The sequence below is a fragment of the Nannobrachium achirus genome (genome assembly GCF_963921795.1).
Source record: "Nannobrachium achirus genome assembly, chromosome: 9".
Lineage (NCBI taxonomy): Eukaryota > Metazoa > Chordata > Actinopteri > Myctophiformes > Myctophidae > Nannobrachium > Nannobrachium achirus.
This window is the reverse complement of record NC_137818.1, coordinates 64,726,049-64,747,695: the sequence shown is the minus strand read 5'-3', so window position 1 is coordinate 64,747,695 and position 21,647 is coordinate 64,726,049. Positions and strand designations below refer to the sequence as shown.

General features: G+C 42.4%; 1 protein-coding gene across 1 annotated transcript in view; it reads left to right on the top strand.

Moving 5' to 3' along the window:
• The window catches only part of hdac7a (histone deacetylase 7a), a 122,733-nt gene that overhangs the window by 89,717 nt on the left and 11,369 nt on the right, over positions 1 to 21,647 (top strand). Inside the window, exons 15-20 of the mRNA XM_080733992.1 lie at positions 2,292 to 2,341; positions 5,910 to 6,017; positions 9,218 to 9,273; positions 9,952 to 10,039; positions 12,710 to 12,829; positions 17,026 to 17,123. Coding sequence (XP_080590118.1) covers positions 2,292 to 2,341; positions 5,910 to 6,017; positions 9,218 to 9,273; positions 9,952 to 10,039; positions 12,710 to 12,829; positions 17,026 to 17,123 — 520 coding nt within the window. The remainder of the gene's footprint in view (positions 1 to 2,291; positions 2,342 to 5,909; positions 6,018 to 9,217; positions 9,274 to 9,951; positions 10,040 to 12,709; positions 12,830 to 17,025; positions 17,124 to 21,647) is intronic.

Below are 21,647 nucleotides of genomic sequence, written 5' to 3'. Positions count from 1 at the left end.
CAAAGAATAGGTCCTTTTCACTTATATTAGCTCAGTTAGTCTGTTCTTGAGAGACTACTATGTCAGTGGTTCTCAAACCTTTTCATGTCAAGGACCCCCAAAATGATATGTATTTGGCCACGGACTCCCATCTCAAAATATCTAGTTCCACAGACCCCCCAGAAGCAAAATTTGAGTTACAAACGTTCGCTTTGAAAATACATAATATTAAAAGATTTGCACACATTTTCACGACTTTTTCAAAAATAGCAGATCTACAAGCTCACAGCGCGGCACCGAGTGCTGCGCTGCGAGCTTGTAGATCTGCTATTTTTCAATAGTTAAATCATTGCATAATTTTAGGCCTAAATGGGTTTTTAATAATAAGCGATATTATCGTTTATCATGATAAAAAAAACACTCACGATAATCGTATCGTGGAGATTTAATTTAGCGTGATATCGTCCTCTGTCTGGGATCAATTCACCTTTTATTTGCATATCCAGTACCATTTATTTATACCCTCTATTGGTACTTATAATATACGTACTTGATATACTCAATTTTTTCACTCTCTACCAAATCTCTTTGCCAAAAAATAGCCGATCTACAAGCTCACAACGTTGTGAGCTTGTAGATCTGCTATTTTTAGCAAATGTTCCATCCCAGGATAATGGATTTTGATTATCGCGATAAAATCGTAAATCACGATTTCTTTGGTCACAATAATCGTGGTATGACATTTTCATATCGTCCCATCCCTACCCAGCAGTCTAAATTGAGACTCAACTCAAGACTTAATTTTGCAGTGATCTTTGAATTTGGCTGTTTAGGGTAAAGTGGGGGCTGCGTGAAGGCCTGAAAGCTGCACTCTGGAACTTACTGTACTTTTACTGAATCTTTTATTGAATGACCAATCTGTATAGTAGTAGAAGTATGCTAAATTAGAACTAGCACATCTGCACTGGTTGGAGGTGGTCTCCCTACTCTTCCATTGAGACGTTTAGACCAGGGACTCGAGCTTGGAAGACAGCTATTTTCGGTGCTTGATACCACACTGAATTAAGACAATTCAAGTCAGTTTCTACACAGAGAGGGTAATTCTTTCAACTTAAGATGCTGCATTCAAGTTCAGGAGAGTTTGGACAAGACAATTCTCTTGAATGGTATGACATGGAAAGAGGGCATTTGTGCATTTCTTTCACCATAGTAAAAACTGCATTCATGGTCTGGAGAGGGCACTTTTTACAGACCGATAAAGGGGCAGGGGCTCAAGCCTCCTTTGATGTCTATGTGTGCACGTGCCAGGACACAGGAGATCCGGGTTCAAATCCGGAGGTTATAGGACACACAAATTATGTATTTTCGATTCCTATTTAACTGCATAGGACAACTTCAGCATTTGTACACAGAAGCAAAATGTGTTTGGGCACGTGCACACAACATTGGAAACATATGATGGTGTTATGAACAGAATAATGTGTGCGCGTCATATTTTCTGATGTCATAAGTAATCAGATTCTGGGGCCTGTCCCTGTTATGTGTAACCCTGTCTGACTGTTTTCATTTGATGTAAGGCAGTGTTTCCCAAACACAGGGTCTTGACCCATTTTGGGTCACGGACCTGATTTCATGGATTGCGAGTAAATATCTAAATTTTTTTAATCTTTAGTAAGCACAAAACATTAGTCACGCTTCACCTTTCAATGTCAGAGCCAGACGCACAGCCATGCACATATTCGAAGGTTTAAAAAAAAAAAAGTGAATAGTTTTCACTATTTTTGAAAAAGGGATTTGTACGTCTGGGTCCCGGGGAGACCCCACATTTCTCTTTTGCTTGCTTCTTGTTGTTATTTTGTGTATTCAATTCTCATGTTAAAGTTGGTTTCAGTAAAAAGGAGGCTCTCAGTCTAAATTGAGACTCAATCAAAAATGATAAAAAAATGATAAAAAAAATATTTTTTAGCAAATTCAACATAGAAAAGGCGGAACCAGGGTGGGACAAGGCAGAAATAGCCTGCTGGTTGGTCAGTCAGAGACCAATCAGAAGGCTGACAAAGGGTGAATTGGGTATGGCAAGGTATGGCTGCCGCTTGGCTACAGGGAAAAAATAAAATGTACTTCTTAAAATGAATGTGTCATGTCTGTTGCTAAGGTATGGCAACATGACTGGCTTCGCGCGCGTGCAAGACACCAGTCATGTTGCCATACCTTAGCTTTTTCTGAACTGATGCCACTGTGAAAAGGTTTGGGAAGCCCTGCTGGACGGTTATTAATCTCACACTGAATGGATGATGTTCTGCTATCCTCAGGTATTCTGTCTCAAAGGATGTTTGTGATGTTGCCGTGTGGGGGAGTAGGGGTAAGACACACACACGCACGCACACATGCACGCATGCACAAAGGTCCATTTATTTACATTTATATACTCTCAAGAGTTAAATTACTTTTTGACATCTCAATTGTTAAACATTAAATTCCCAGAGCACTTTTTCTTTTTTTCATTTTCCCTTTGAGCTGCCAACACACAAGACAAAACATGCAAGTGTACTGAGCAGTGGGCTGAGGTTAGGGACAACGCCACAATTAGCACAGACTAAGAGACAACTAGAAGCAGTGCTCTTCCGAGCACAGGTCTCCACCAGGCCACACAAATCGGCCTGTTATAGCGCCACCATGAGGCTGATTTGAAAAATGTGGGCCAGAGGTTCTGAATTGGCATCCAGGGAGTGTGTGTGCTCAGTTTGGCAGCGATCGGGCCAACGGCGCCGGAGATTAGCTGGTAACAACCAGGCCACACAAATCGGCCTGTTATAGCGCCACCATGAGGCTGATTTGAAAAATGTGGGCCAGAGGTTCTGAATTGGCATCCAGGGAGTGTGTGTGCTAATTTTGGCAGCGACCGGGCCAACGGCGCCGGAGATTAGCTGCTCACAAACTGCGAGGACGCACGGACGGACGCACGGACGGACGCACGCACGGACGCACGGACGGACGGACGGACGGACGGAGGGGAAAACATACTCTCCCTCAGCCTTAGGCTGGTGGAGACAAATATCATAATAAATAATAATAATAATCAAGACTTATTTTCAAATAGCCACGGTATAAAATAGGGCAAAGTGGATTAATGTACGTATTATAATATAGTTATTTATATCTGCAAAGTAACTAGTTACTAAAGTTTCCAAATAATAGTAGTGGAGTAGAAGTAAAAGTATTGGAAATTGGAAATACTCAAGTAAAGTAGAGATACCTCAAAATTTTACTTAAGTACAGTACTCAAGTAAATGTACTTAGTTCCTTTACACCAGGAGAGAGAGAGAGAGAGAGAGAGAGAGAGCTGAGAGAGAGAGAGAGAGAGAGAGAGAGAGAGAGCTGAGAGAGAGAGAGAGAGCTGAGAGAGAGCTGAGAGAGAGAGAGAGAGAGAGAGAGAGAGAGAGAGAGAGAGAGAGAGAGAGAGAGAGAGAGAGAGAGAGAGCTGAGAGAGAGCTGAGAGAGAGAGAGAGAGAGAGAGAGAGAGCTGAGAGAGAGAGAGAGAGAGAGAGAGAGCTGAGAGAGAGAGAGAGAGAGAGAGAGAGAGAGAGAGAGCTGAGAGAGAGCTGAGAGAGAGAGAGAGAGAGAGAGAGAGAGAGCTGAGAGAGAGAGAGAGAGAGCTGAGAGAGAGAGAGAGAGAGAGAGAGAGAGAGAGAGAGAGAGAGAGAGAGACTAGCAGTCTGACATGACACAGTCAGCGTAATGAGAACAAGATGTGTCCAGGTCCTAGGATCAAACACATGCTTCACATTTCAGTGTCAGAGCCAGACACGCAGCCATGCCAGTTTGTGAACAAACACCAGAGAACAGTGGATATGCCATGGAAGAATCCCAAGCACACATGGTTCTGTGCAAGGGTGTCGCACCAAATTCTGGGCCCTGGCTACAAGGATTCACTCACATGTTGTGCTTTAACTACTGAAAAATAGCAGATCTACAAGCTCACAGCGCGGCACTGCTATTTTTGAAAACATGTGAAAATGTGTACGGAGTCTGAATATTTCAAATCCTTCTAAAGCTTTTTGAAAAAACCTGTTTCTTTTTTTTTATATATAATTTTTATCTCACGATTTTATAACCCATTTTCACCCAGTGCCAATTTCCTATGTAATCCTGGGCTCTGCTCTCCCTCTGCCGCGCCTGGGGAGACAACGGACTGACCTCATGCTTCCTTCAATGCATGAGGAGTCCAAGTTGTTTCTTTTCACCTGACGGGGGGATTTCCCCGGGATGGACGTAGCGCGTGGAAGGAACACGTTATTCCAACCAGTTCCTTTCCCCTCCATCAGGCGCCCCGGCTGGCCAGGGGGAGGCATTATTGAGACCAGGATTACTGCATGTTTTTGTGAGGGTATCAACCCTAGGAGACACGGGGAAAAAAAACCTATGAAAAAAACCTATGTTTCTATGTCAGTGGTGCTCAAACGTTTTAAATGTGAAGGACCCCCAAAATGATATGTATTTAGCCATGGACCCCCATCTCAAAATATTTAGTTCCAGGGACCCCCCCCCCCCCAGAAGCAAATGTTCGCTTAAAAAGTACATAATAGGCCTATTCAAAGATTTGCACACATTTTCACGACTTTTCAAAAATAGCAGATCTACAAGCTCGCAGCGCGGCACTCGGTGCCGCGCTGTGAGCTTGTATATCTGCTATTTTTCAATAGCTAAAGACAGGCCCCTCCACCTTGGGCCCTAGTAACCCAGTCCCACTTTCCCCCCCTTCTGTGGTCCTACAGCCCAGGTCCTGACCCTCCTCGCTGGTCCCCACTTCACCATCTCACGGTTAAATTAACACTCTGGATTGTTTCGCTGTGGTAGACGAGCCAGAGAAAAGTCTCTCCTGAGACTCCTGCTCTCAAAGCCGCAACCATAAATGACATCACCGTTGACCTCAGAGCTAGCCTCTTTGATGTTGGTCCAAACAGTGCTACCAGTGGGCCCTGGGCACTGGGTAGTTCTTTTTTGAAAAACCTATGTTTCTATGTCAGTGGTATTCAAACGTTGTCATGTGAAGGACCCCCAAAATGATATGTATTTGGCCAGGGACCTGCATCTCAAAATATTTAGTTCAAGGGACCCCCAGAAGCAAAATTTGAGTTACTAATGTTAGCTTAAAAAATAGGCCACATATAGGATTCAAAGATTTGCACACATTTTGACGACTTTTCAATAGCTAAAGTACTGTATCAAATAATTAGGCCCCTCCCCCTCCCTCCACCTTGGGCCCTAGTAACTCAGTCCCCCCCCCCCCCCCTTGTGACGCCCCTGAGCGCTACGCTATACACAGTGCAGCACCATGCTACAACATAGCAATCATGCTACAGCATAACACAGTGCAATGGTATCTATTGCAGCTCAAAATGCTATCTATTGCAGCACAATGCAATACCATGCAACCCAATGCAGCACCTTGCAACAACACTGCACCACCATGCCACACAAATGAATGCAACACCCTGCAAGTACCATATAGTATAGGCCTACATCATAGTACTGTACCACAAAGCTACACAGTGCAATGCAACTCACCATATGGTACTAAATATACTAAATGACGATAAACAGTCAACAGTTAAATGCAGTAAAACACAATACGTATCAATTGTGACAGCAGCATACATGAATAGAGCAGTAACTGTTCTATTACAGTACATACTTGTTGAAGAAATACGAGAATAGACTTTTGGCTTGGAACATGGAATGATAAAAGTTACGGTTTGCTGTGGAGAATCAAAGTATATCTTTTTTTGTCCTCTGTGTGTGTGTGTATGTGTGTGTGCGTGTGTGTGTGTGCGCGTGCACATGTGTTTGTGTGTGTGTGTGTGTGTGTGTGTGTGTGTGTGTGTGTGTGTGTGTGTGTGTGTGTGTGTGTGTGTGTGTGCCACTTTCAGGTTGACAACGACACCATATGGAATGAGTCGCACACCTCCACGGCGTCGCGCATGGCGGCGGGCAGCGTGACAGAGCTGGCCTTCAGAGTGGCTAAGAGAGAACTCAAGGTAACAACCAGGGTCCTCACGTCTGCTTGTTGTAAGCAACTTGTTTCTCTGTAAAGTCGCTTGGAAACCATCGTTGTCTGGTTGGAAATCCAAAACCACTAATTTTGTATTTATCATAAAACATTCATAAAAGATTTAAACTAGTGAAAATAGCTGATCTACAAGCACCCAACGCCTCGTGCCGCGAGGCGTTGTGTGCTTGTGGATCTGCTATTTTCGCTACCTTCGTGCGACACTTTTGTATGATGAAGTAGGGCTTTCATTTAAGCGAAAACATACAAATTTGAAACTTGGAGATACAAGGTTTCTGCCCGACAGTGAAGAAATATTTGGAGTTGCCTTTTTCTTTTCTTTTTTTGCTTGTCTCTAAACTGTATTTGCTTAATTTTTCCTATTGCTTCCTGGTTCCCACATTTTTTCATGTCAAGATCCCTCAGATTAGTAGTTCAATATTTGTGTTAAAAAATATTCAAAACTATTTGCGACTTGCGACGTGTTGTGAACTTGTAGATCTGATAGTGGTAAAACGTCGCCCGGTCGCTTCTTTTGGGTTTGTTTCCATAGACCTGGCCTCTTGTTTTCTCTTGCATAATCTGGCAACACTGCTAACATACCGTATAGTACACACACCCTACGTTTGGGGAAGCATATCAGCTTATATCATCAGCTTGCTTTTAAGGCCTTGGGAAAAGTCAACAGTCCACCTTAAATCCACATCCAAATATATCATCCTGAATTCAGAGCCAGAAGTTGTGGTGTTGCAAACATTTTGGCGGGGACATGAAATATTTGAAATAGCATTCCAATACAAATTTCACAATTTCACAATCAGTTCGTTTCATGAATAACCCTGGATTTGACCCCAGATACCAGATTTCTACCTCTCTGAAGAAGTCCTTAACCCTGCAAGGCCCAGCGTTGCTTTTTGGCAACATTTTTTAAATCATTTAAAAAAAAAATTATAGTTAGTTCTCCTGTTCTTTTTTCACATTAACATCACCATTAAATCCTATTGTTTAGTATCACAATGCCATTGGCCACGATATTTGCATATAAATACCCCCCACAGAGAGTGACATTCACACCTCCCAGAGAAATTTAAATTAAATTTAAACTTTTAATAAAGTCTGGACGAACAACATCTCACTTTTTAACTGAAGCTATTCCTCACAAAAACAGAAGTAAAATGCCTGTAATATTGTTTTTCGTGATCATTAGAATGTCTAGAACATGTACATGTGTTATTATTGTGAAAAGTATTCCCAAAATGCAAATTAGAGCATGATTTATGATGTATGGCTATAAAACCTTACAAAAACATTATTAATTTTTTAACATTACATTTTCCTGTGATTAGGACTCCAACAACACCATCTGATTTTTTTTTAATTTTTTTTTGGCCAGTAGAAATTAATTCGGGTCTTGCAGGGTTAACCAGTAGACGTCTTACCCGACACACACACTCTATCATACACATTGGTTGCGACGCAGTTACTATCAAAACCTCCACCGGCTGTCAGTCTGTCCGTCAGTCTGTCAATCTGTCCGTCACGTCGTACTTTCCCCCTAGGCTACTCATATCTCCGCCACCGTTGCCCAGATCCATGCCAAACTTTTCACAAACACTCCTTGGCTGCCAATTCCACAACCTCCACCCCTCATTTCTCACATGGCCCTCTTCTAGTGCCACCATGAGGCAGATTCTCACATGGCCCTCTTCTAGCGCCACCATGAGGCCGATTCTTGCAAGACACATTTTTGGACACTGCTCCTACTGATTTTGCCCCAAAATCATGCAAAGCGGTACACAGTATCTCTACAGTCATGTCATCAAAATGCATCTGTCCCATCTAGCACCACCATCTGTCTGATTTTTGAAAAACACATTTTTGGACACTGCTCCTACAGATTTGGGCCAAAAATCAGGCAAAGCGGTACACATTATCTCTACAGTCATGTCATCAACATGGATCTGTCCCATTACCCATATTCCCTCCTGATTGGCTACCATTGCCTTCTAAAGTTTGTGGATGCAACCTGACGGTCGGTAATCTTCCGATTTAGGGAGTCTTACTGGTTAAAATAACATGTTATCCGTTTAAAATAAGTTCCAGCTTTCACATCTGTACTCGGCCAGTGCAAAATCTGTCAATTTGACCAGATCCAGACCCTGACCCGAGGTCCTCTGTCAGTCCATTGCAAAACAAAGAAAATCACTTGGTAAACCATAACAGGGTTGCCATCATTGAGTGTTTATCTGTAAGCTCCTTTTGATGCTTTACCGCATGGGTCTTCAACAGGGGGTCCGGGACCCCTGGGGGGTCCTCAGAGTTACTACAGGGGGTCCTCCAAATCTTTGTGTGATAGGAACTTATATTATATTAACCACTTGAACCCTCACGTACATAATCTGAGAACTTTAGCCAAAAATAGCAGATCTACAAGCTCACAACACCTCGCTTGTAGATCGGCTATTTTCGTCAAAGAGCTTTGGAGGGGGAAAGAGTAGACTAAGTACAGTGAATGCTGAAGTTTATTAAAGTAGGACTGTCATCTAAAGGGGTACTGTCACTTTAAAAAGTAATCTTAAAATATTAGTTAATATGTGATGTCATTGTGAGAATGCGCAATTATAAGCCAATCAAATTAATTTACTGCACTTACTGTACTGGTCAGCTGTTGTTGGGGGGCGAGGGGCAGATTACACTGTGACATGAGTTTCAGACTGTTTCAGACCGTTTTCAGAGAGACCACGTGACCTACTGTATCATACTATTATAATTTCCGGGCGTGTCAGCGGGACTTTAATTATTGAAGGTCCAAGTGGTTAAATATCTGAAAACAGACATTAACATGAACCCAAAATACACTGTTGATCATGCTGTCAAACAATGAAACTATATCTATGAACAGATTGTGGGGGGTCCCTGCTTCATCTCTCTCTCAACTAGGGGGTCCTTGGCCTGAAAACGTTGAAGACCCCTGCTTTACCGTGACGTCCTTCATTTTGTTTTACTTTTTTACTTTATTCGACTTCCCTCCCGTCTGAAGCTGTTTGTGCTTTGACATTTAACAACATAAATGGAGGTTATTAGCGTGGTGGTCGTGGCACATTGTGGGGGAATGTGAATCCTATGCATCAGTCCTGGTTTGAAGTGTTGTGGTTTGGGAATAATAACATGTTGTGTCCTTCTCTGCAGAATGGTTTCGCTGTGGTCAGACCACCAGGGCACCACGCAGACCCTTCCAACCCAATGTGAGTGTGTGTGCGTGTGTGTGTGTGTGTGTGTGTGTGTGTGTGTGTGTGTGTGTGTGTGTGTGTGTGTGTGTGTGTGTGTGTGTGTGTGTGGTGTGTTGTTTCCTGTCCTTGCTGCAATGTCAACATCCTGTGAAATGACGTTATTTATGACCTGATTTTAAAACAGAAAAGAGACAGAACAAGAAAGAATAAGTTCATACGTGTTTCTTTATCCTTTCTCTAATTTATCTTTTCTCTTAAAGGAGTAGTTCACCCCCAAAAAGTTTTTTTTTTCTATTGATTACTCGCGCCATGGAGACTTGAGTTCAATAATATTATTGTTAGTTTTTGAATGAATGAATTTGGGTCCCCATCCGGAATCAACAGAGGCAAATGTACCCAAATACATTTTTTGTCTCAGGAATGCGACAAATACGAACAAATATTATTGAACTCAAGTCTCCATGGCGTGAGTAATCAATAGAAAAAAAGTCATTTTGGGGGTGAACTGCTCCTTTAATCTCTCTCTCTCTCTCTCTCTCTCTCTCTCTCTCTCTCTCTCTCTCTCTCTCTCTCTCTCTCTCTCTCTCTCTGGCCATCCGTATTCCCCGTGGACAGTCTTTGACTGTGTGTGTGTGTGTGTGTGTGTGTGTGTGTGTGTGTGTGTGTGTGTGTGTGTGTGTGTGTGTGTCTCAGGGGCTTCTGTTACTTCAACTCGGTGGCCATTGCAGCCAGGCAGCTCCAGCAGAAACTCAGTGCCAGCAAGATCCTCATCGTAGACTGGGTGAGAGACGCTCCACCCGTTTGTCTTATAAAGCGACACATTGTATTGTAAGCTTGTAGGACGGCTATTTTCAGTGAAGATATTTAATGTAAGAGCAAAAACAGAAAAGGCACTCGCATAGAGCCCTGAGGGACTCAATAATAGGGTTCACAGTAGGGATGCGAAGATATACCGGTACGGATCGTAATCGCGATACAAACGTCCGCGATACGAGTGAATCGGTTCATTCAGTGTGTACCGGTACAATAGACGGCCGAAATCGTGATGGATCGTACCGTGAGTGTCTGGATCGGTAAATATCGTGGTTGTATCGGTTCTTCCATATAGTATTTCATTCTATCCTGTGTTTCCGAGGCGCCATGAATGCACCATCATCAGCCGTTCAGCCAGTCTTTAACGCGAGCTGCGACTCGGACAGACGGACAACATCTGCACTCTGCATGCAGGCAACCAGGGAGACAGACAGTGCAGCGAAATGCGAGTGAATCAACACAGACGAACTAGCAGCCCCAGTGCCCCACTGGTTAAAAAGATGCAAGATTAGTAGTACAGTACTTAGCTTTATAACATCCAAGTCAGCTGCGCTGATTGTTGTCACAGAGTAGCACAGGCTGATCGAGTGATATGTAATCAACAGCCGTTTCTAAGCGAATCTCCGACGGACAATTGATTGAGATCATCTTCTGCGCTATATTAACTGCACACACACAACAACAATGTTGCTGGGTGTTGTAGAACTACTGCTTGCGTTTAAAACAAAGTATTTGTCACTGTTCTACAACTTTCCTGTTGATGCAAGCAACTCTCTCACTTTCTCTGCTACTAGTTCTGCTCTGGGAAAGAAGCCTAATTTATACATCGCAGTACAAGGGTGTCGCACCTAAAATAGCAGACCTACAAGCTCACAATGCGTCGTAGATGTGACGCGCTGTGAGATTGTAGGTCTGTTTTAAAACATTTTGGCTATAAAAATTGCATAATCCTGGATTAAATATAATATAATATAATATAATATAATATAATATAATATAATATAATATAATAATACAAACCAGGGAGGGACTTTATTGTTTTTCAGGTCAAGGACCCCTTAGCTCAGACAGAGATCAATCAGGGACCCTCGCTGTAGGCTAGGCATTATAGCCTACTGTATCACACAAATATTTAGCAGGCCCCCTGTAATAACCCTGGATTGGGGTCCCTGACCCCCAGTTGAAGACATATAGGCCTACTAATAATGACATAGGCCTTCTATATGATTAGTTATCAAACAATTCTACAATAGCCAGCAGCTTTGTGTTCTCCCAAAATACTATATGTTGGCTTGTTAGACAGAGCCTAGTACTACAGTGAAACAATAAATTGCCTTGAATTTAATTTTCATAAATTTTTAGTCGCTATGTTTTGTAAATTTGGGGATTTGGGCTTGAATCGTGGTGAATCGTGAATCGTATCGCATCGTATCGGGAACAGGGGTGGATCGTGATGTATCGTATCGGCAGGATTTCAATGTATCGCAATTATATGGTATCGCTGGCAGTGTATCGAGGTGCGTATCGTATCGCCTCAGTGGTCGAGATTCGCATCCCTAGTTCACAGTGGTTAAATGCAGTGGCGTCAGTTCAGAAATGCTAAGGTATGGCAACATGACTGGTGTCTTGCACGCGCGCAATACAACAGGCATGGCACATTTATTTTAAGAAGTACATTCTTTTCCCCCCCGTTTCTACGGTTTCTTGGGCTGGATATATGGCAGCCTGGAACGGTTGTTCAAGTGCAGCTAAACTTGGCATGTTAGTGAACGTACCACAATACTAGCTCCTTTCGGAACCTCTCACTCCACTGCTACGCAGCTCTGAGATGAGGCTCCTCCCCGTCGTATGCCAGAATCTCCCTGCTGGGTGGAAGATCCACCGTTAGCGATCACTTCTTAGAGATGTTACCGATCAATCGGCAATGGATCGGATCGGGCCGATCAAAGCGTGAACGGCGATAATCGGTGGTTTAGATCAAAAGGTAAATTCACCGATCCGATCCGATCGGTTCATCCAATCAACCAGCCGTTCAGTATGCCCACTTGAGGCCATTTTGGGGTATTGATTTCCACAGTGCTGAAGGAATAATTAGTTGCTGCTATGATAATAAATACATAGTAATGCTGGTAAATAACTATAAGGCAAATATATAAATGAATTCATGAGTGAATTAATTAATTAAAGTTAAAACGTTAACATTTAGAAAATATAAATAATATATAAATAATAACTTGATCGGATCGGTGATTGATCGGTATCGGGTGATCAAACTTTTGTGATCGGTGCTCGGTGATCGGTTCCAAAAAACCTGATCGGACCATCCCTACTTCTTACCTTTGGTGAACATTATAAAGAGTTTATATGGCTCATTTTGTCCCATGTTTTTTAGACATTCCGGAAGTTGCGGCCGCATAGGAAAACATTACTGCCTCCCCTGGTCACGTGGTATACACACAACGGGGAAAACACAGAACCGGCCGACAAAATGATATACATCACTGGCCAGATGGCCAAGAATTGGCCCGACGCCCTGAGGCGTCTTACTAGTATCTAATAATCCTATATGAAGATGAAGATGCAATATTGCAATATATATCCATAATCTCTCCTCTTCTTCCTCCTTCCTCCTCATCAGGACGTTCACCATGGCAACGGCACCCAGGAAGTGTTCTACAGTGATCCCAGTGTTCTGTACATCTCGCTGCATCGCTATGACGACGGGAACTTCTTCCCTGGCAGTGGGTCACCGGCAGAGGTGTGTGTGATGTCATTATACAGTACCAACAGTAACATATCGTCGTTGTCGGGTGGAAATCTTGTATGTCCAAAACCTTTCCTTTTTGTATTTATCATTTTAAAATGATTTAAAATAGGAAAAATAGACGATCTGCTGTTTTCACTAGTCTTGTGTCGTATGATGAAGCTGGGCTTTGCTTTACGAAAAAACGTACACATTTGAAACTTGGAGATACAAGGTTTCTGCCCGACAGTGATGATATAGACCAGTAAGACTCCCTAATCGGGAGATAAGCGACCGTAGGTGGCTTATCTCCACAAATAGGGCAAAAATGTGTTTTTCCAAAATCTTCCTGATCCATGTTGATGACATGAGTGTAGACATGCTGTGTAGAGATATTCGTGATTTTAGGGCAAAAACTGTAGGAGCAGTGTCCAAAAATGTGTTTTAAAAATCGGCCTGAAGGTGGCGCTACAATAGGGCCATGTGAGAAATGAGGGGTGGGGTCTCCGCGTTGCCTTGGCGGACGAATAGGTACCGGCCCCGGCTCTCCCGGACGATCCTAGCCCGAGTTACGGCATTTTATGTGCGCTGCAGTGGCAGGGGGTCCTCCACTGGGGGCGCCACCACTTTTGCATCCGTTCTGGAGCACCAGGAGTCGGTGGTCCCCGGGAATTCCCCGTGAGCAGCCCCGTTGGGGTGGTCATTTGGTCATTTTTGCACATTTGGTAATTTTTTACATCTGGGGGTCCCCCAGGGACCTGGTGGTCCCTGGGGCTCCGGGGGTCCTTGGAGGTTGTAGTTTGGCAGGCAAGGAGTGTGTGTATAAAATCTGGCATGGATCGGGTCAACGGGTGCGGAGATATAAGCAGGGAAAAAGTGTGACGTGTGACGTGTGAGCACATTTGGTCATTTTTTACATCTGGGGGTCCCCCAGGGACCTGGGGGTCCCTGGGGCTCCGGGGGTCCTTGGAGGTTGTAGTTTGGCAGTCAAGGAGTATGTGTGCAAAATTTGGCATGGATGGGGGCAACGGTTGTGGAGATATGAGCAGGGCAAAAGTGTGACGGACTGACTGACGACTGACTCACTCACTGACAGACAGCCCGTGGAGGTTTTGGTAGTAAATGCGACCTACGGTCGCAATGACAGTTGCCATAGTAACCTGGATGCTACTCGCACGCACACGCACACGCACACGCACACGCACACACACACACACACACACACACACACACACACACACACACACACACACACGCGCGCGCGCCAAAAAGAATACTCTGGTTGTTTGTTTGTTTTTCGCAGTCTTCCTTTGATAAATCCACGTCACAAACAAGGCGGACTACTTTATATCTTCAGCACCCCCTTGTGGAAAGATTTTCAGACAGACAGACAGACAGACAGACAGACAGACAGACAGACAGACAGACAGACAGACAGACAGACAGACAGACAGACAGACAGACAGACAGACAGACTATTTATTGTATAGCATTCACTTTGTGGCCATTCAACTAATTCAACATTCAAAGTAAAAATATCGAGTTCAGCATAGTGTAGTTGATCTCAATGCTTTTTGAGGGCTTTAGGGCTTACTGAGAAAAAAATGTAAGTTGGGGAAACTCAGGCAACAAACTTCAGAAAACTTTTAAGTTAGACAATCAAACATAAACCTTTAAGTTTTGCTTAAGTTGGTTAATCTTTAAATGTTCAGTTACCTCAACGTATATAGGATTTGCTTTAGTTTGTTTAACCTCTCAGTTTCCCTAAGTTAAAGGTTTTCTGAAGTCTTAACATTTTTAGTTTTCCCAACTTTACATTTTTTACAGTGTACTCAGTGTAGGGCATTCACCAAATATTCGAATATTCCAATATCAAAGTCACTATTCGACGTTGTTCACCGAAGTCGAATATTTGCTTCTTTTTTTGTTTTGTTTTTGCTCTTTAAGAAATATATAGTTTATAAAGCTTGGCTAGATAGGAAGTCATAAGAATGAGTTGTCAATGCCCCTGGTGGATGAATTTGCTAATGCTCTATACCAGGGGTTCTCAAACCTTTTTAGGCCGTGACCCCCAAAATAAACATATTTGAACTGGGGACCCCCACCCTGACAAGCACTTGGAATTGTAGGTGTTACATTTAATGTGACTCGGTTCCACAGATAAATATAGTGAAAATAGCAGATCTACATGCTGTGAGCATGCTGTGAGCATGTAGATCGGCTATTTTCACAATGTTTGCCTCTTGCTTACTTAATATTTGACAGTTTGGCCAGTCCTGTCGAATATTCGACTATTAGAATATTTTGAGGTTGAATCATTCGAATACTAAAAATCACTATTCGTGAATGCCCTAGTGTACTGTACCTTTAAACTGGTGTTGTACTGGAGCTGTATGAGTAATTGTGCATTGCAAAATAGTACTGTAGTACTGTAACTCGGTCTTCGGCTGACCTCTCATACAGTACGTATTTGATTACGGCTTGGTCTTGCCGACCAGCATTTTTATTAGTTGATTAGTCATTTTTTAATGCTTTTTTCCCCCCATACACATCTCTTGTAAAGTCTAGATATAAGCCCTTAATTGTGCCTTTCTATAACGTTCAGTAGCTTGTAGCCAATGTGAAGTCAACATCAACAGTTCAGTTCTCAACCTCACCAACCTGAAAACGCTACATAATGTTTATTGTGTAAGTTTCACAGCAGGGGTCTTCAACGTTTTCAGGCCAAGGACCCCTTAGTTGAGAGAGAGATGAAGCAGGGACCCCCACAACCTGTTAATAGATTCCATATAGTTTCATCTTTTGACAGCAAAATCATCTGTGTATGTTGGATTCATGTCAATTTGTGTTTTCAGATATTTAACCACTTGAACCGTCAATACTTCACCTTTCACTCTGTACTTAGTCTTTTTTTCCCATCTACACCAAACCTCTTTGCCGAAAATAGCCGATCTACAAGCTCACAACGCCTCGCGCTGCGAGGCGTTGTGAGCTTGTAGATCTGCTATTTTTGGCCAAAGTTCTCAGAATATGGACACAGGGTCCACAAGTGGTTAATATACAAAAAGAGAAAAAAAGCTTCTATCACACTAAGATTTGGAGGACCCCCTGTTGAAGACCCCTGTTGTACAGAAAATGTAATGCAAATGTCGGGTTCCTATGTGAGCCATTACACTGAAAAGCTAAATTCTGGTCCAGTTTAACCTATTAAAACTGGGAAAGTGTGGCATTTTAGATTTGTATCTAAAAAGCATTATTTAATTATTTAAAAAATAGCAGATAATACAAGCTCATAGCGTGTCACTTCCTGCCACGCTTATAGATTGTAGATCTGCTGTTTTTTTTATCATGAATATCTGTGCAAATCTTTGAATATAAACTAAGCACAAAAAGAAAGGAAACTTGACTTCGGTCCATTATATCTCCCTTTTAATAATACCAATTTGTATTGTGTTTTATTACATTTTTATTGTTGATTCATCACCTTTAAAACGAGGTACAGCTTGTAAGCATAGGGCATTCGAGGCATGAGCAACACAGCCAAACGTGTGGGTAGTGTCCCTCGAAAAATTGTCAAAATGGCCTGGCAGGCCTGCAATACTGTTCTTTTGGTGTTCACCTTTGTTGCTTGGAGCATTGAATGATTGCACTCTCCCACAGTAATAAGGAAAAGAAAATACAACACATATTGGCCATTTTTACACTTTGTTAATGTTAAGCTCAGTGTCAGGGAAGCCCAAAACGAGAGTAAATGCCAGCAATAGTATTGCAAGCCATTTTGGCAAAGTTTTGGTCGGTGCTATCCACACGTTTGGCTGTGTAGCTCATGCCTCGAATGCCCAATGCTTACAAGCTGTAACTCGTTGTAAAGGTGACTAATCAACGATAAAAATTATATAAAACAATACAATACAATACAAATTGCTATTATTAAAGGGGAGATATAATGGACCGAAGTCAAGTTTCCTTTCTTTTTGTGCTTAGTTTATAATTATATATATATTTTAAAGCAAACATTTCTAACTCAAATGTTTCTGGGGGTCCCTGGAACAAAATATTTTTAGATGGGGGTGCGTGGCCAAATATATATCATTTTGGGCGTCCTTTACATGGAAAAAGTTTGATAACCACTGACATACGGTAGCAACATATTATGTGTTTTTTTTTTTAAATGTATTTATTTATTCATAAAAGTGTTGTTTGTGTTTCAGGTTGGCTCAGGCTCTGGGGTGGGCTTCAACGTGAACATAGCATGGACCGGAGGCCTGGACCCTCCCATGGGGGACGCAGAGTACATGGCCGCCTTCAGGTAAACAACAATGTTTATATCTCATACAATTATCGTCGTTGTCGGGTGGAAACCTTGTACGTCCAAACCCTTCCTTTTTTTGGTATTATTTTAAATACGGCTTAAAATCAGTGAAAATAGCCGATCTACAAGCACACAACGCCTCGCGTCGCGTGGCGTTGTGTGCTTGTAGATCGGCTGTTTTCACTGATTTTGTGCAACAGTCTTATATGATGAGGCAGGGCTTTAATTTACGGCAAAAACTTGGAAATATGAAACTTGGAGATACAAGATTTCTGCCGGACAGTGACGTTATGCAACATAGAGACGCTTCCAGTGAGTGGCACTGGGCAGGTAGAGGTTCATTGGGGAATTTAAGGAGCCCGTTTCTACTACCGTGTTGTGAGGCAGGGTGCCATGGCATTGGTCCGAAGGTTCATTAGTCCGAATCTGTTAAGAATACTATGCATAACTCTAACCCTAACCCTAACCTTAACCTCAGTAACCCTCACTAAATTTGGACTAATGAACCTTCGGACTAATGGCCAGTCCCCGTGAGGCGGGACTACGGCTGCTATGACGCAATCGCCGTTGTGGTCCAAATTGTTAAGCAAACAGCCGTCAGCGACGGGGTCCCCCACCCCATTCGCTGAACTCTTTGGTTCCCATGGCGACGTGTCTACGCAGCAGTCGTTGTAGACACTACATGGAAAGGTAGCCTCTGCCGTTGTAGAGACGGCCGCGGCGGCGGCAGGTTTATCTATCGAGCGCTGATCATTTCCGGTTACCGTTGTCATCTGCCGTAGCAGCCCAAAGCTTAAATAGAAGGGGTGTAACGATATAGTAACTGCATTGAAATATCGTTTACTTAATATAGTAACTTAAAAAATCGAAGTATATCGAAATGAAAACAGCTAAAATCGATTGTGATTGTATCGTATCGAATCAGCAGTGCAAAGAATCGATTGTATCGATACTACCTACTTGTGCCTTATATTTAGCATTTTTAAGAAGAAAAAATTAAAAGGAGGGGTTTAATTACTTTTCCTTTCCATATAGATACACTGGTATATCGATAAATGTGTGTAATCTCTGGGTTCATGTCAAGGTGCAGGTTTGTCAATATACAATGTCCATGTATTTGGCAGATAATCACTGTGTTTACTTATTTATATCCATAAAAACCTGCACTATCCACACCTTTCACATAGATTAAATGTCTTTGCTAAATAGTTACTATATCGATTTTAAATCATTGAATCGAATCGTATCATATCGCCATGAATGAACCAATATCGTCCATGTATCGCATCGTCGATCATGTATCGTGATATGTACGCTATTAAAATCGTGTATCGTAATGTATCGTTACATCCCTATTAAATAGCCTATTGTCTTGCTCAAGGACACATGGCTCAGTGTTACTGCTAGGTCTTCTTTCAAGAGCTGAGTCGATGGCCCAGTCCTTGAGAAGAAAACATCTCTCTGCTGTCTTCATTTTCTTTTTGGTGGTGATCAGTGACCAAGCGAAAACAAAATGGGTGTCCTACCCATTTGTTTATGCTTGGATCACTGAAGCCACTAAAGACCCACTTGTATTTATGAAGAGCTGATTGTTTCCCGGTCTGTTTTTCATTGGCACTTTGAGAGACTTGGATATAAACAGGTCATCAGTGTGACAAATTACTTTGGGAATGTGATCAGAGCCATCACTGAGGGTGGCAAAAAAGGGCCCGCTTACAGTAAGCCATGTTTAAAAAATAGCTGATCGACAAGATCACAACGCATTGCGACGTGACAATGTTGTGAGCAGGCTAAACTATGAGCAGGACTATTAAAGGAGCTATAGTCAATTCTTTCTTGAAAACGGACGCTAAAATAAAAATAATGTTTCGGAAATATTTTATAAAAGATTAACCTTCATATATGTGTTTCTATTCAAAAATTATCACAAAAAGCATAAAATAATGATAAAATAATCATTTTGGCCATTGTCAGGCTGACTTTGTTTATATCCCTCTTTATATGTAAGCCATTTACCATGAGAGGGAGTGGGTTGTTGGCTGATTTACCACTGTTTCAGGGTTGTGGCACGAGGCGAAGCCGAGTGCCAAACAACCCTCGAATGGTAAATTGCTTTTCTACAAAAAAAAAGAAACACAGTTGTAACTTGCAAACACAACAGTGGGCGGGGTCCATGAGCCAACTCAAGGTTGTTGACTGATTTACCACCGTTTTAAGCCAATCAGAATCCAGGATCTGAACATGTGACCACAAAAAGTGGTAGAAGGATTGATAAGGGAAGTAAACAAAGTCAGCCTGACAATGGCCAGAATGATTATTTTATCATTATTTTTACGTGAGGTCGTTTCTGAATAGAAACACACATATGAAGCTTAATCTTTTATAAAATATTTTCGAAACATTATTTTTATTTTAGCTTTTATTTTTATTTTAGTTTTTCATTAAAAAGTTGACTATAGCTCCTTTAACCCATTTAGGCCTAAAAATATTGAATGCTTTAACCAGTGAAAAATAGCAGATATACAAGCTCACAGCACGGCACCGAGTGCCGCACTGCGAGCTTGTAGATCTGCTATTTTTGAAAAAGTCATGAAAATGTGTGCAAATCTTTGGATATATGTATATTCAAAGCGAACGTTTGTAACTCGAATTTCGCTTCTGGGTGGTCCCTGGAACTAAATATTTTGAGATGGGGGTCCTTTGCCAAATACATATCATTTTGGGGGTCCTTCACGTGAAAAGGTTTGAGAACTACTGTCATAGTAGTCTCTCAAGAACAGACTAACTGAGCTCCAGTTAAGTGAAAAGGACCTTTTCTTTGACGATGGCTGGCCAGATTGCTGACATAGAAACATAGGTTTTTCAAAAAAACCTTGGAAGGATTCAAAAGACACTTATAGAATCGGGTCAAAATTCTAATTTTCACGATTTTTCAAAAATAGCAGATCTACAAGCTCGCAGCGCGGCACTCGGTGCCGCGCTGTGAGCTTGTATATCTGCTATTTTTCAATAGCTAAAGCATAAAACATTGCGTCATAATGAGTTCAGGCCTAAATGGGTTAAAACAAAGATCATTTTTTTTAAATGTTCACCTGAAATGACAAGTCCAAAACAGGGGCACTACTTCACACTAGGATGAATGTGTGGCTGCAGATAAGAAAACACGTGTCTATAACATGTGTCACAGTGCTGATCTGCAAAAAAAGAAAAAACATGCACAAAAGAACTGCATCTGAGGTTAAATGCGAACGCTAGGTGGGTGGTAACCGCTATCCCCGCTGGGACCCTGAATATGACGCTCCCGTATGTGTGATGTCACTCCGTCGACTGTGTTGATTCATGTGGGGTGATTGTGGTGATTAGCAGGAACCTGGCTCCATCTCGCCACTGACGTAGGTTCAGCACGATTATTAACCCGTTTAGGCCCAGAATTATTGAACGCTTTAACTATTGAAAAATAGCAGATATACAAGCTCACGGCGCGGCACCGAGTGCCGCGCTGCGAGCTTGTAGATCTGCTATTTTTGGAAAAAGTCGTGAAAATGTGTGCAAGTCTTTGAATATGTATTTTTAATTTTGCTTCTGGGTGGTCCCTGGAACTAAATATTTTGAGATGGGGGTCCGTGGGCCAAATACATATCATTTTGGGGGTCCTTGACATGAAAAAGTTTGAACACCACTGACATAGAAATATAGGTTTTTCAAAAAACCTTACAACTCAAACTCAAATTTTGCTTCTGGGTGGGTCCCTGGAACTAAATATCTTGAGATGGGGGGTCCGTGGCCAAATACATATCATTTCGGGGGTCCTTGACATGAAAAAGTTTGAGAACCACTGACATAGAAACATAGGTTTTTCAAAAAGAAGGATTCAAAAGACACTTCGGGTCAAAATCGGGTCAAAATTCAAATCTTCACGATTAAAAAAAATAAAAATAAATATAGCAGATGTACAAGCTTGCAGCGCGGCACTCGCTTGTAAAACTGCTATTTTTCAATAGTTAAAGCATAAAATAATAACACGCAATAATGCTTACCCGAACTGAATGCCTTAATCCGTCTCATTTGGAGAGCATGTGTCTTGTGGCCTCCGCCGCCAACGAGGCCTGTTTGGTTCCAGGAAATGATCTGGCCGGGTGTCGCGTTAAGACACAGCGAGGACCGCGGCTTCCTCTGAAGGGGGGGAGGGTTCTTAATTGTTGGCAGTGGGCGGTTGGCACCCATAAAGTTACAGTAGTTTGGGTTTTTTATTTTTTTCAGGCGGTTGTCTGGCTCTTTCGAACTCCGGGGAAAGTGTGGCGACCGCATGCTTACTGGAAGAGGGGCGCAGTTGCGTACACAGTACACACACTCACGCGCGCACGCTAGGCGAGACGCACGAATGTACTGTACGTGCAGCGGCGTCACACGGGGGGGAAAAGTGGGGCTGAGTTACTAGGGCCCAAGGTGGAGGGGCCTTCATTCTTTTATACTTTAGCTATTGAAAAATAGCAGATATACAAGCTCACAGCGCGCACGTGA